Consider the following 14,957-nt stretch of genomic DNA (forward strand, 5'->3'; position numbering starts at 1 on the left):
CCCCGGTTCCGCCGACTGCCTTCGCTCTCCCCTCCCGGCGGGGCCCTTACTTGCAATTGACGCTCTCCCGGGCGGACCACTCACCGGATTCTTCCCGCGCTCCTCCGTTCCTTCTGCGGCCACAAAATCCTCCATCAACGTCACTGCTTCAGCTAACGTGGAGGGCCGGTGACGCCGAACCCACCTCTGTCCTTCCCCCGGGAGCACCTGTATAAACTGTTCCAAAATGACGAGCTCCGCCACCTGCATCCCCGTCTTGGGCTCGGGTTCCAGCCACCGCATCCCGGACTCTTTCAGGCGATGGGCCACTGCGCGGGGCCGGTCTCCTGGCCGGTATCGTTCTTGCCGGAACCGCTGGCGGTACGTTTCGGGGGTTATCCCTACCTGGTCTAATATGGCCTCCTTCACTTTATAGTAGTGGAGCGCCTCCCTCGCGGGCAACCCCCGATATGCCATCTGGGCCGGTCCGGACAAGTAGGGAGCTACTATAGTCGCCCAGTGTTCTTCCGGCCATCTTGCCGCCGTGGCCACTCGCTCAAAGGTTACGAGGAAGGCCTCCACGTCATCCGCTGGGCCTAACTTAGCTAAACGAACGGGCGGCTGGACCCCTCCCGCTGTGTCCTCTTCCCCTGGCCAGGGGGCTTCCCCTCTCCCTCGGCGGGCCCCTACCGCCTGTTGGTGTTCCGTGAGCTCTCTAACCAGTTGCCGTTGTTGCTCTTGAAACTGCGCCGCCAGCTGTTGCACGATCTGCGTCTGTTGGTGCTGCTGCTGCCGCTGGTTTTCCATCACCCACTCCAACACCTTTGCCGGCTCCATCTGGGCGGCCCCCTTAGAGAGAAGACCACAAACCTCCACCCTTATCCGTGCCCAAGAGCCACCCCTGCTCCGCTAGCGCCCCCCTTCCGTTCGGGGGCCCGCTGCCCACATTCTCCACCACGTGTTACGGGGTCCGTGAGCCCACCCCGTCCTGGGCAGTCACACTCCCACGGTTGCCGTCCCGGAAGGTCCCAGTCTCGGTGCCGCGGCGCCGGGTCGGCCCTCCCGGTGGTTGCCCCGAGGATCCCGCGAGCGAGGAGGTGAGGGGGGTCCGGGCCCTCCCTCTCTCCAGACCCCAGCCCAGGGCCCTAAGGCGGGGGAGATGCTCTTCTCTCCCCCGACCTGGCTGATGGGGCACAGAGCCGCAACGCATCAACCCTCGGGCTCCAGTACACCCGCCCTGGGCTGCTTCCTCACGCCCTCGCTCGTCCGCGCACCAGCTGGCTGGTCTCGCCGCCTCCTTGGTGTCTCTCAGCCTCTGCCTCCAGCGTCCTCCTTCTCCTCCCCCTCCTGCTTCTGCCTCTCCTGACTTTATACCTGGGGAAGGTGCCGCCCCGCCCCTCCAGAGCACTCACACCTGTGCTCCTCCACGGCCCCAGCTTCTCCTCCCCAGCTGTTTCCCCTCACCCCCAGCGTTCTCTCCCTCTCCTGCAGCTGTGGGGCATAGGGCCGGCTGGGGCGCCCGCGGGGCTGCCCGCCCCGAGGCTGGTGGGGTGCCGTCCCTGCCCGGTTGTCCCCACTAACCTTGCCGGGGGGGGGTTCTTCCCCCGCGCTGTCCCGGGCTGCGTCCCTGGAGCCGCCAGCCTGGCGGCATGTCCCGGCTGCCCTGCTGCCTGCGTCCCCGGCGGCAGCAGGTCCAGCCGTGGCGTCTCTTCCTGCCCCGCTGGGGGGGCCCTCCTCGGTGCGGGGTTGCCTCACCCCGTCACCGCCCTCCCCTGTGTTGCTCGGGGTCCCGCCCGCTCGCCCGCCTGCCGAGCGGCGCGTCCCGGTTACCCCACCGGACGCGTCCTCGGCGGCGGCGAGACAAGCCGCGCCGCTTTCCCCTGCCTCGCTGGGGGGGGCCCTTCTAGTGCGGGGTTGCCTCACCCCGTCACATGCCCACCCCCCTTTTCCGGGGGTTTTGCTTATTCTAACGGCAGCTGCCAGCTGCGATTTGTTCCAACCGGACTGGCGACTGCTCCGAGGCTCACGGGTGCTTGGGATGCGATTCTGGCTTGAGACAACTGTCTAGCAAGTAGCACGTGAAGCCTGCTAAGGCTCTCCATCCATACAGCGCTGGTGGGTGCTAAGGCTCTCCATCCATACAGCGCTGGTGGGTGCTAAGGCTCTCCATCCATACAGCGCTGGTGGGTGCTAAGGCTCTCCATCCGTACAGTGCTGGTGGGTGCTAAGGCTCTCCATCCGTACAGCACTTGTGGGCAGCCCAGGTGGCACGTCAGAAGCACGAGTGTAATTCCAGGCGCCACTTCTCGTTCTGGCAGCGCACAAAGCGCTCGCGCCCTCCACTGTGTTACAAGGCGCTGCGGGCGCAGAAAGAGCAACACCTACCTCCTCCATTCTGGTAGGTCAGGTAAGGGAATCTCCAGATGTTGCCCAGCCCCACCGCGTAGCCAATCATGGACAGGAGATAGTCCGTTTTGCTTGACCAGTTCCCGCGGTCGGTGTTCTCGTCATTCTGCCCAGCATGGGCATCTTGCCCCTTCGATAACGTGAAGTCCTTTGGGGGAGAGAGGGACAAATCATAATGGACCACGAGATCTTCTGGGCTAGTTTGAGCGACTGCGAAAAGCATCCTCTGTCCTTGTGCGCCCGTGACATCGCTTTTCCTGCCTGCTCACTGCATTGGCACTGCATCCTCACTGCTTCCACACTGCAGCCCCACTGCACTGGCACTGCATCCTCACTGCTTCCACACTGCACTGGCACTGCATCCACACTGCACTGAAACTGCACTGGCACTGCATCCTCACTGCTTCCACACTGCTTCCACACTGCACTGGCACTGCATCCTCACTGCTTCCACACTGCACTGAAACTGCACTGGCACTGCATCCTCACTGCTTCCACACTGCACTGAAACTGCACTGGCACTGTTACCACCCTGGGCAGGGGAGCTCTCCCCAGCACCACCTGGCCCCACCGGAGCACCCACTACACGCAGCTTGTCCGCCCCAGACTGTCTGACCCACTGGAGACCCGGCAGAGCCACTGCACGAGGCGAACTCGGGCAGCGACTCCGCCCGGCCGGCTGCCCCCCCGCCCCGGGTCCTGCCGGCTGCGCTCCCTCGGTACCAGCTCCGCGCAAAACACCTGCCGTCAGCCTCCAGCAAGGGACAGGCACAGAGCCCGGCCCGTGTGCGGGGGGGCGGTTCTGGGGGGGGCACATGCCCGGGTGCCCCAGCGCCCCCCCCCCCCCGCGCCTGCCGGGCGCTCCCAGCCCGCTGCCCCTGCCCCGCTGTCCCAGGCTCCCCAGCACCCACCTTGTGCTTCCCGCAGCAGCGCGCGGCCGGCAGCCCCCTCAGCCCCATCGAGCCGGCTCCGCGAGTCCCGCCTGAGTGAGCCGCGGCCGCGGGGCCGGGCCCTTTATCGGCCCCTGCCCCGCCGGGGCTGCCCGGTAGTGACGGGACCGGGGCTGCCCCGGGTGGGGCCCCTCCCCGCAGCTCCCGGCGGCTGGGCGGGGCGGGCTGCAGGTAACTCACCGGCCAAGCACTCCCGGTCCCCGCCTGCCAGCCCCGCCCCGTCCCATCTACCTGCCAGCCCCCCCCCGCCCCGTCCCATCTACCTACCACCAGCCCCCCCCCCCGCCTGCCAGCCCCGCCCCGTCCCATCTACCTGCCAGCCCCCCCCCCCGCCTGCCAGCCCCGCCCCGTCCCATCTACCTGCCACCAGCCCCCCCCCCGCCTGCCAGCCCCGCCCCGTCCCATCTACCTACCACCAGCCCCCCCCCCGCCTGTCAGCCCCGCCCCGTCCCATATACCTGCCAGCCCCCCCCCGCCTGCCAGCCCCGCCCCGTCCCATCTACCTACCGCCAGCCCCCCCCCCGCCTGTCAGCCCCGCCCCGTCCCATATACCTGCCAGCCCCCCCCCGCCTGCCAGCCCCCCCCCGTCCCATCTACCTACCACCAGCCCCCCCCCGCCTGCCAGCCCCGCCCCGTCCCATCTACCTACCACCAGCCCCCCCCCCCCGCCTGCCAGCCCCGCCCCGTCCCATCTACCGACCACCAGCCCCCCCCCCCGCCTGCCAGCCCCGCCCCGTCCCATCTACCTACCACCAGCCCCCCCCCCGCCTGTCAGCCCCGCCCCGTCCCATATACCTGCCAGCCCCCCCCGCCTGCCAGCCCCGCCCCGTCCCATCTACCTACCGCCAGCCCCCCCCCGTCCCATCTACCTACCACCAGCCCCCCCCCGCCTGCCAGCCCCGCCCCGTCCCATCTACCTACCACCAGCCCCCCCCCCCCCGCCTGCCAGCCCCGCCCCGTCCCATCTACCGACCACCAGCCCCCCCCCCCGCCTGCCAGCCCCGCCCCGTCCCATCTACCTACCACCAGCCCCCCCCCCCCCGCCTGCCAGCCCCGCCCCGTCCCATCTACCGACCACCAGCCCCCCCCCCGCCTGCCAGCCCCGCCCCGTCCCATCTACCGACCACCAGCCCCCCCCCCGCCTGCCAGCCCCGCCCCGTCCCATCTACCTACCACCAGCCCCCCCCGCCTGTCAGCCCCGCCCCGTCCCATCTACCTGCCAGCCCCCCCCCCCGCCTGCCAGCCCCGCCCCGTCCCATCTACCTACCACCAGCCCCCCCTCCCGCCTGCCAGCCCCGCCCCGTCCCATCTACCTACCACCAGCCCCCCCCCCCGCCTGCCAGCCCCGCCCCGTCCCATCTACCTACCACCAGCCCCCCCCCCCCCGCCTGCCAGCCCCGCCCCGTCCCATCTACCTACAACCAGCCCCCCCCCGCCTGCCAGCCCCGCCCCGTCCCATCTACCTGCCAGCCCCCCCCCGCCTGCCAGCCCCGCCCCGTCCCATCTACCTACCACCAGCCCCCCCCCGCCTGCCAGCCCCGCCCCGTCCCATCTACCTACCACCAGCCCCCCCCCCCGCCTGCCAGCCCCGCCCCGTCCCATCTACCTACCACCAGCCCCCCCCCCGCCTGCCAGCCCCGCCCCGTCCCATCTACCTACCACCAGCCCCCCCCCCGCCTGCCAGCCCCGCCCCGTCCCATCTACCTACCACCAGCCCCCCCCCGCCTGCCAGCCCCGCCCCGTCCCATCTACCTGCCACCAGCCCCCCCCCCCCGCCTGCCAGCCCCGCCCCGTCCCATCTACCTACCACCAGCCCCCCCTCCCGCCTGCCAGCCCCGCCCCGTCCCATCTACCTACCACCAGCCCCCCCCCGCCTGCCAGCCCCGCCCCGTCCCATCTACCTACCACCAGCCCCCCCCCGCCTGCCAGCCCCGCCCCGTCCCATCTACCTACCACCAGCCCCCCCTCCCGCCTGCCAGCCCCGCCCCGTCCCATCTACCTACCACCAGCCCCCCCCCGCCTGCCAGCCCCGCCCCGTCCCATCTACCTACCACCAGCCCCCCCCGCCTGCCAGCCCCGCCCCGTCCCATCTACCTACCACCAGCCCCCCCCCGCCTGCCAGCCCCGCCCCGTCCCATCTACCTACCACCAGCCCCCCCCACCTGCCAGCCCTGCCCCATCCCATCTACCTACCACTAGCCCCCCCTCCCACCTGCCAGCCCCGCCCCGTCCTATCTACCTACCACCAGCCCCCCCCCGCCTGCCAGCCCCGCCCCATCCCATCTACCTACCAGCCAGCCCCCCCCCGCATGCCAGTCCCGCCCCGTCCCATCTACCTACCAGCCAGCCCCCCCCCGCCTGCCAGCCCCGCCCCGTCCCGTCCCATCTACCTACCAGCCAGCCCCCCCCCCGCATGCCAGTCCCGCCCCGTCCCATCTACCTACCAGCCAGCCCCCCCCCCGCATGCCAGTCCCGCCCCGTCCCATCTACCTACCAGCCACCCCCCCCCCCGCATGCCAGTCCCGCCCCGTCCCATCTACCTACCACCAGCCCCCCCCCCACATGCCAGACCCCCATCTGCCTAGCGGCCAGCCCCCCCTCCCGCCTGCCAGCTCCCCCCCACCCATCTACCTACAACCCAGCCCCCCCCACCTGCCAGTCCTGCCCCGTCCCATCTACCTACCGGCCACCCCCCCCCGCCTACCAGCCCCCTCCCCCCCACCATCCTACCTACCAGCCAGACACTCCCCCTGCATGCCAGCCCCTCCCCATCTACCTATTGGCTAGACATTCCCACCACAGCCTGCCACCACTCCAATCCCCCACACTGCCCCCAGCTACTTACCTGCCTACACTCCCCCCACTTAGCTACCTGCCAGTCCCCTGCCCCCCACCTGGCCCATACATCCACCCCCTGAATATCCACCCCCCCACATCAATCCTCCTAATACCCCCCAACACTCCACCTCCCTGCTGCCCCTGCTTGTCACATGCCCACACAGTGATACCTCCTGAAATTGCAGCTCCTCCAGGAAACTTCCTGGGAGCCCTCTGTCACTGGGGGGGAGGGGGAGTTCCCTTATGCAATCACAGGCTAGGGGCCCGGGTGCTACGGGCTCCGTCAGAGGAGGTCTCCCACTTCACATGCTGGGCCTGCCTGTCCCGTAGCACAGGGGCCAAGGCCCTAACACTCTTACTGCCGGGGACGACTCCGCCAGCGAGGGGACGGGAGCAGGGCGAGATTGACAGACGGCTCCGTTGCGCGTCGCCGTGTCCAGCCGCTGCTCGATTCCATGGTCCAGCCGCTTGCGGTGCTGGTTTGCGCCACCTGTGCGGACGCTGAGCTGCTTGGGACAAGCGGGCACGGGCCGGGCCAGCCGTGCGCACCAGGCATGCTTGGGACCCGGGGGGGGGGGGGGGGGACAGGTGTGGGAAAGGTAACTGGGTCATGGGGTTCTGTGGAGTCACCCTGCATAGTGGCATGCATGGGATGAGGCCTAGAACTTAGGGCTGAAAGGGACCTCGAGAGGTCACTAAATCCAGGTCCCTGTCCTCACACCAGGACCAAGTGCCGTCTAGATCCGTGGTTCCACCACGCTAGCCACTGCCTGTGGCTCTTTGGCCCGTAGAGTGTGGCTAGCTGGCTCGCAGAATCATGTTGCTACTTCGCTATTGCAGTAGCCACGAAAGTGGCCACTGCTTCAAAACTGGGGGGACACCACGGACCTAGACCATCCCTGACAGGGGTCTGTCCAACCTGCTCTTCGATATCTCCAGCGATGGGGATTCCACAACCTCCCTGGGCAATTTATTCCAGTGTTTCACCCCCCTGACTGTTAGGATGTTCTTCCTAATGTCCAACCTAAACCTCCCTTGCTGCAATTCGGCCCATTGTCCTGTCCCCAGAGGCCAAGGAGAACCACTTTTCTCGTGTGTCTTTGCCCAGGGGTTGAATGCCAGGGGACAGTACCTGCTGAAGGAGATGCCACCACAGCTGACAGGCTGCATGCCACAGGGGCTTGGGTGATGGCAGTTCCTTGGGTTTCCATCCACCCTCTGATTTCTGAGTTTGGACCAACGCCACCTGAAAGAAAATACAAATCTCCTCTAAGTTCTAGAGAACCCTGGACCTCCGCCCACGCTCTCGCTGCGAGTTTGGAAGGATTTACGAAACAAGGTGAGCCGGCCTGGCTTACGGCGGGGGAAAGGGGGAGTCTGGACCATTTGCCCAAGTAATCAGCTCATCCCAGCGGGAGCGAAAACCGCTACTTTGAACGACGTTCCGTCCGGTAACGGTGCCAGGTTTTCTGCTGCACCACGGGGCAGTGAATCAGAAGACAGCTCCTTGCCTGCGCTTCCTTTGAAACGAAAGGAGCAGGGAGAGCCAACCTGTCCATTGCCCCCTCTCCCTCTCCCTCTCCCTCGGAGCGGGTGTGTGTTGTAATGTGGTGAAGCAACTTGCCGGTTATTTTCTTTCCCTGTAACTAGAGAGGATGGAAGGGCTGCCACGCTCCATGGGCCGCGGGAATGTTCACTTGCACTTCCCGTATTAAAAAACCCAATCGATACCTAGTAAAAACAAACCGCAGGGCCTCCCCGAGGACAGTGCTGCCTTCGCTGCAGCTTTGGGCTGTCCCGGGGTAAGATACATTGCTGAACGGCACAGCTTTGATTTGCATTTCCCACAGTGCAACTCTTCCAGCATTCGGGGCCGTGGGGGGTAACCGCTGATTGCCCCTCTTATTGGTAAGCCGGTTACCATGGAATTCCTGGCCCGGCAACACAACAGTCATTGCACAAAGCGGGGTTTTCAAAAGCACCTCGTGGAGTCGGGGCACAAGTCAATAGGACTCGTGTGTAAGTCACCCTAAATTATTCTACAGTCCCTTAGCAGCCAGCCAGCACTAGAACATAGAACACAAAGCCAGCGTAGCTTTCCGGCTGTGCTGACAATACACCTGTCAACGACAGGAGCAGCTTGTGGGGGTGTCTGTACTCATAGGCTATTTGAAAAGGAAAGGTTGCCAAGTACATAAAACAGTCCAGATCCTCCTTTCAGCCCCTCCAGGGATTTCCCTGGCTGTTCAGTGTGGCTGTTGCCTAATGCCTGCGCAAGACACACACACATTCGGTGTGAGTTAAAGAAACAAGGGTGACAAAGTGCTTCCCATCCTGGCTAGGATGTGTGTCCTGGAACAGAAAAGCGCACACCATGCTGTGCCCCGAAAGGGGCCATGACCAAACGGGGTGCAGCAGGGCCCTGCATACTCTGCTGATGCCAGGGGGAACCTCTCCGGAGCAGGTGGCATCGAGGGGCTGTCTGCACTGTCATGAGACCCCACATTTCGGGAAAGGGGTGGAGAAATCGGAGAGGGTCCCAAGAAGAGCAATAAGAAAGATGAAAGGTCTAGAGAACATGAGCTATGGGGGAAGGCTGAAAGAACTGGGCTTGTTTAGTTTCGAAAAGAAAAGACTGGGGAGGGGGTGTCTACACAGCACCCTAAACGCAAAATAAGATACGCAGTTTGCACTATGCAAAATACTTCTCTGATTTAGAATCAGATTTGGCCTGTCTACACAGCACCGGGTTTCGAAATAATGCACTATTTCGAGCCATCCCTTAACTCTCATGCAATGAGGTTTACCAGGATGGCAAAATAGCAAGCACGTTATTTCAAAAAATATTTCAAAGTAACAGGTGGCTTGTGTAGACGGGGGTAGCTATTGTGAGATACCTCCGGTATCCCAAAATAGCCATGCAGTGTAGACATACCCTGAGAGGGGACATGACGGTGGCTTTCAAGTACCTCCTGGTGTTACAAGGAAGAGAGAGAAAAATTGTGGTGCTGGGTCCTGCAATGAGGGCAGGGGACTGGACTTGATGCCTCTTGAGGTCCCTTCCAGTCCTCGTGTTCTAGGATTGTAGAATTCTATGACTCCCAGCTGGCCAGCTGACTTGGGCTCGTGGTGCTCTGGCTAAGGGGCAGTGTGGACGTTTGGCCTCAGGCTGCAGCCCCTGGCTTTAGGAAGCTGCAAGGTGGGAGGGTCCCAGCACCCAGACAACAGCCTGACGCCTACAGTGCAATGAAACCAGGGAGCCCGGGTCGGCTGGCATAGGCTGTGGGTGTCTAATTGCAGTGCTGGCACTCCCTAATTGGCCCTCGTGTGCAGAGGACCTGTGCTGGTGGGGAGAGGTCATCGCAGGCTAAACCAGGGCACAGCCTATGTAAATTGCACAAGGAAAACCACACTAAGCCTCCCAACCAAAGCGCTCCCACTTCAGTGGAAACCGAGAGAAGGAAGCAATTGCTAAGGAGATGGCAAACAACTATTTGGAGGGGGAGAAGTCGTCCTGCTCTCTACATCTTGCAGCCTCGCTGGGCTGTGCCCAGGAGTAAACAAGCGAGATCGGGGTCGGATCAGGCTCCCAGATTGGCCATGAACCCAGAGGAAAGGTTCCTGCTTGCAATCTGCCAGTGCAGAAATTGGGAGACCAGATGGAGTTTGTAACTGACTGACGGCCCCTACCCTGTGATCTTCCCTTCTCCTGGGATTTCTGCAGCTTTCCCCCTCATGGCCACATTTCTTCTTTGTGCACTGGAGTTAGTCGGAAAATGGAATTTCCAACTCCGGGAAAGCCCAGCTTCTGGAAAGCCAGTTTTGCCCTAACTCAGAAGTTGGGCATTGTTGTGGACTCGAAATCCTCAGGCCTTGGCATTCTGGAAGTCCAGAAGCGCTTGGTCCAAGAGTTTCAGTTCCGTCTCAGAGCCTTGTGTTTCTAGAACACGGGGCGTCAACGCAGGAAGGTTGGAACGAAGTGAAAGGAGAAAGTCCAAATGAAACGCGCCTTGTCGATAGCGAAGCGTTATGACGCTTCCCAGCACAACATGTAGCTTGGGATGAAATGGCAATTTCCAATGGAAAACTGGTCCATCAGCTTTTTAGTAACCAGCTCTATTGTGTATTGTTGGAATAATATTTTTCTAGGCAGCTGTCTTGACTTAACCCCAGGTACTAATTCTTCAGGGAGATCTTTCCGCATTGTATCACGGTCTGGGGTCAGGTCTGTTCTGGGAAGAAGGCTGTAATTTGTCTGTTCGTGTGCACATGCTTGCACTAGATCTCACCAATCTAGTGTGTGAATAAGCCGGAGAATGGCCACAGGAGTCCAATATCTTCCTTATGGATCAGATGCTGGGCCCTGGAGTTTTCTTGGGTATTTCATAGTCGGCCCTGTGTAACTAAAGTAGAACTGGCTCCAGGATTTTCCGACACTGGAGGAAATTCTCTGGTCTAAATGCCAAACATACAAAAGTCTCTACCCAGAGGGTCTCTCTCAGGGTTTTCTATTCATAAAAATGTTTCCCCGCCTTCTGAAACTTGTAAAATGTTACCGTAAACTTTTAAAGATTTGAAAAAAAAAAAACTTTTTTGGGGGGAAAAAAGCCTCCGGCCTCCTCTTCTTAATCTGTTACCTATAGAAGTCACCAGTGTGTGCACCCTGGATTGTTTGACCTTTGAGCAACTGATACGTTGTGTATTTGGCGCAAAGGCACAACATAGGTGTGCCTTGTGAACCCCACACAACAGGTTGAGCTAACACAAGGGAGGAGTTAAACTCGCATGAAAAACACAAACTGTAGGTATCCAAGGCTAGCGCCGGACACAGTGCATGCTCGTCATAGTGTAATGACCGACCTGTAAATAATGGGAACAGGGGAGCCAGTTCTCCTACCACTAGAAGAAATGAGGGATGAATATTCAGCACTAGAATGATTGGGTGTCTATTACTGGGTGACCCAGCCCTTGCCAACAGTGACATATCAAAATCATTAGCAGATTCTTCCCCACTGAATCAGAGTCTGATGTCGTTCTCCTCGGTAAAATGTGGGTGCTACTGGAAACCGCCCGGGCCCCATTAGTTCCATGAATGCGACTTTGAAAAGGTGGCAGAGGTGACACCAGCCTTGTGGATGGGGGCAGGGCGGGGTGAGCAAGAGACGTGAAATGCCTCTGTTTTAGGAAAGCTTTTGACACTGTTGCGCGTGACCTCATGAACAAATTAGAGAACCACAGTCTAGACCGGGGTGGCCAACCCATTCCACGAAGAGAGCCAAAACAGCGGCGGAAACAATGCGCAGAGCTGCGCCAGAATTGTTCAGGGGGAAAAAAAAAAAAAGACGCTGCCCCTTTAAAATCCATGGTTAGGCTTTTTGGCCGCATCAGGCTCCCACCAGCTGACACCATCTTGCCGATGCCATTTTGCTGCACCAGGGAGCTGGGGGCCATTTGTAGGGGTGCATGGGGCAGCTTGGCGAGCCGGGGGGGAGGCTTCGTGAGCTGCACTTTCAGGGGTGAAGAGCCACATGTGGCTCACGAGCCGTAGGTTGGATACCCCTGGTCTGGAGACACCACTGGAAACCCAGAGTCAGAGAGCAGTTACCAATGGTTCATAGTCCAGCTGGAAGGGTACTGAATGGGATTGTGCACGGGTCTGTCTCAGGGCCGGTGTTCGCCGGTGTCTGGCTAATGGCACTCCGAAATCCCACTTACAAAGCATGAGGACACGACCACGCTGGGAGGGGTTGTGAGTGCTCTGGAGGACAGGCTGAGACTTCAAAACAATCCGGACAAGCTGGAGAACTGGTCCGAGTCGAGCAGGCTGAAGCTCAAGGAGGAGGAGGGCCAAGCACCCCACGCGGGAGGGAACACCCGGGGGCACGCCCCCAGACCGGGAAATGACAGCCTACGGAAGTGTCCTGCCCACAAGGATCTGGGGGAGAAAAGAGGCCGGCAAATTAAACATGAGCCAAGAGTGTTAACACTGTTGCCAAAAGAAAGCAAACAGCTTTGTGGGATGCATTAGTAGGTGTGTTGTAAGCAAGACATGAGTAATGATTCTTCTGTTCTCCTCGGCGCTGATAAGGCCCCAGCGGGAGCACCGTGTCCTATTCCGTTGCGAAAGGTGTGGGCAAATTGTAGAAAGTCCAGAGGAGAGCAACAGAAGCGGGGAACGGCTTAGAAACCAGGGCCTGTGAGGAGAGCGTTAGCCCCAGGCTGGCTTAGTCTGGGGAAGAGGACAGGGCGGGGACAGGAGAACTCTCTTCAGGTCCCCACATGGCTGCTAGAAAGAGCGGCGGGATAAATCGGTCTCCTTGCCCAGGCGGAAGGGCGAGAATGAGTGGGATTCATTGGGAGCAAGGGCGGTTTCGGTGGGCCATTAGGAACATCTTCCTGTTGGGGGTTAAGCGCTGGAGCACGTTCCGGGGAGCGTGTGGGGTCTCTGCCTTTTGAGGCGTTGCAGAGCAGGTTAGTCAAACCCTTGTCAGGGTGATCTCGACAGGCCTGCCACAGGGGGGCCATTGCACCGGGGCCCGGACAGTCAGCGGGGCCCATAACTACAGGCCGCTACTGTTGCCATAGTAACAGCAGCGGCAACTGCAGCCCCAGGCCCCTTTGAATTGGGAGCGCCACCGCACCGCTCTGCACGGCTCCAAGGGCTGGGGGCAGATTGTGCCATGGTCTGGGTAGCACTGAAAGCTGATTGCCCTTGGCCCCGCCCCTTCCACTCTTGGCCCTGCCCCTTCCACTCTTGGCCCCGCCCCTTCCATCCTCAGCCCCGCCCCTTCAGAGAGCACAGTCCCCCTGCCAACACCTTGCTAGACAATACTTAGCCCTACCCTGGTGCAGGGGACTGAACTAGGTCACGTGTTGAGGTCTCTTCTAGTCCTGCATTTCTATTACAAGAGAGGGGCTGTCTACTGCATAGCAAGAGTCCCAGAAGAACCGACAGCCTAAAACACCCTCCTTCCATGAGCTCTGTGCACTTGTTCTCCACCAGCAGCCTAAACACCAGGCTGTAACCAATAGGCTGCACTGTCTTGGCGAGGCGACAGGCTTTTAGCTTTTGTATCGGACACCATCAGTTCTGCCCGTTATTCTCTTTGTCGGACACCCTCTTCTGCAGTGATTTACCCCCGGCGCTTCCGGCCGGAACACGAGTCGGCCACGGCGAGCGTGGGCTGCCCCCTCTAGCTCGTCGGGGAAATGAAATTCAGAGCAAACCCGCCCGCGGCAGGAATCAGAAATGAGCAGCCATGCCAATGTTCAATATTTAGCGCTTTCCCGCCCCGCAGACAAACGCCGTCCCCGGGCCTACGGACGAGTCTGTGAAACCAGACAGGCCTCCAGAGGTGCCAAGGCCTCGCAGCAGCCCTCTCGAACAGGCGCTAAGATCCCCGTGCACCCACCCTGTGGGAGGTCCAAGGGGCCAGGGGGGGGGGCTCTTTATACTCCCTCCTGTGCCTGAATTCCACTGCGAACAATCTGAACCGAGTCTAGGAACTTTCCCCAGACTCCGACACCAGCACGCCGAAGACAAGCCCCTGTATTCTGAGTCCCCGAGGAGTGCCAGGGCACGCCCCCGGACAGAGTACGGCTGCCTGCGGCAGCAATCACAGGGAAGGAAGAAAGGAAGCACACGGCGATTCTGGAGAATGGAGATGAGGTCGATGTGCCACCGTACGGAAGGGCTTGTCTTTCCCAGCACGGGCCTCCCTGTTATCTCATCTAGCCGGCGGCGGGATTTAACCCTGCGGTGCAGCAGAAGCAGCACGCCAGCCACTTCAGCTCGTTAGCAAGAGCAAAGTGCCCGGCAGACGTCATGGCATTGGAGCATGGCAGAGGTGAGGGGGCAGGAAATGCCTTTCTCTCCTGGGATGGTTTTCTAGAGGCTGCTTTGGGATTCAACGGCACAACGTAACCGTGAATGGGGCCCATGCCTCTATCCCATGATCCTTTTCTTCTCTGCACTGGCCGTGGGAGAAATGGGAGAGCAGACCGTTCGGTCACGCTCTGCCGGCGAGGGATTGCACACGTCTTGGTGCCCAGGAAAAGGGCAGCGTTTGCTTTCCACTGCTGATAAGAAAAGTTTAGTATCTCCAGTTCCCTCCCACCAGCAGAAAAAATATCCAAGTATCTTAGGATACTTAGGAAGGAACAATCAGTTCCATACATACAAGATGGGAAGCAACTGTCTAGGAAGGAGCATGGCGGAAAGGGATCTAGGGGTCATAGTGGACCACAAATTGAATATGAGTCAACAGTGTGATGCTGTTGCAAAAAAAGCAAATATGATTCTAGGTTGTATCAACAGGTGTGTTGTAAGCAAAACTCGTGAAGTCATTCTGCCGCTCTACTCTGCACTAGTTAGGCCTCAGCTGGAGTACTGTGTCCAGTTCTGGGCGCCACATTTCAAGAAAGATGTGGAGAAATTGGAAAGGGTACAGAGAAGAGCGACAAGAATGATTAAAGGTTTAGAGAACATGACCTATGAAGCCAGGCTTCATGAACTGGGCTTGTTTAGTTTGGAAAAAAGAAGATTAAGGGGGGACATGATAGCGGTTTTCAAATATCTAAAAGGGTGTCACAAGGAGGAAGGAGAAAATTTGTTCCTCTTGGTTTCTGAGGACAGGACAAGGAGTAATGGGCTTAAAGTGCAGCAGGGGAGGTTTAGATTGGACATTAGGAAAAAATTCCTAACTGTCAGGGTGGTCAAATATTGGAATAAATTGCCAAGGGAGGTGGTGGAATCTCCCTCTCTGGAGATATTTAAGAACAGGT

The 14,957-nt window shown here is 60.6% G+C and overlaps 1 protein-coding gene across 2 annotated transcripts in view; it reads right to left on the reverse strand.

The window, feature by feature from the left end:
- Positions 1-14,957, reverse strand: part of SLC6A14 (solute carrier family 6 member 14) — a 56,989-nt gene that overhangs the window by 32,431 nt on the left and 9,601 nt on the right. Inside the window, exons 2-3 of one of the 2 annotated variants that reach the window (XM_025190867.2) lie at positions 7,306-7,419; positions 2,365-2,533 (exon numbers count right to left, since the gene is read on the reverse strand). In XM_025190867.2, coding sequence (XP_025046652.2) covers positions 2,365-2,533; positions 7,306-7,419 — 283 coding nt within the window. Of the gene's footprint in view, positions 1-2,364; positions 2,534-3,296; positions 3,513-7,305; positions 7,420-14,957 lie in introns of those variants that run through there. The other variant, XM_075941177.1, reaches the window with a different exon arrangement.

This window comes from Pelodiscus sinensis, chromosome 13 (genome assembly GCF_049634645.1).
Source record: "Pelodiscus sinensis isolate JC-2024 chromosome 13, ASM4963464v1, whole genome shotgun sequence".
Classification (NCBI taxonomy): domain Eukaryota; kingdom Metazoa; phylum Chordata; order Testudines; family Trionychidae; genus Pelodiscus; species Pelodiscus sinensis.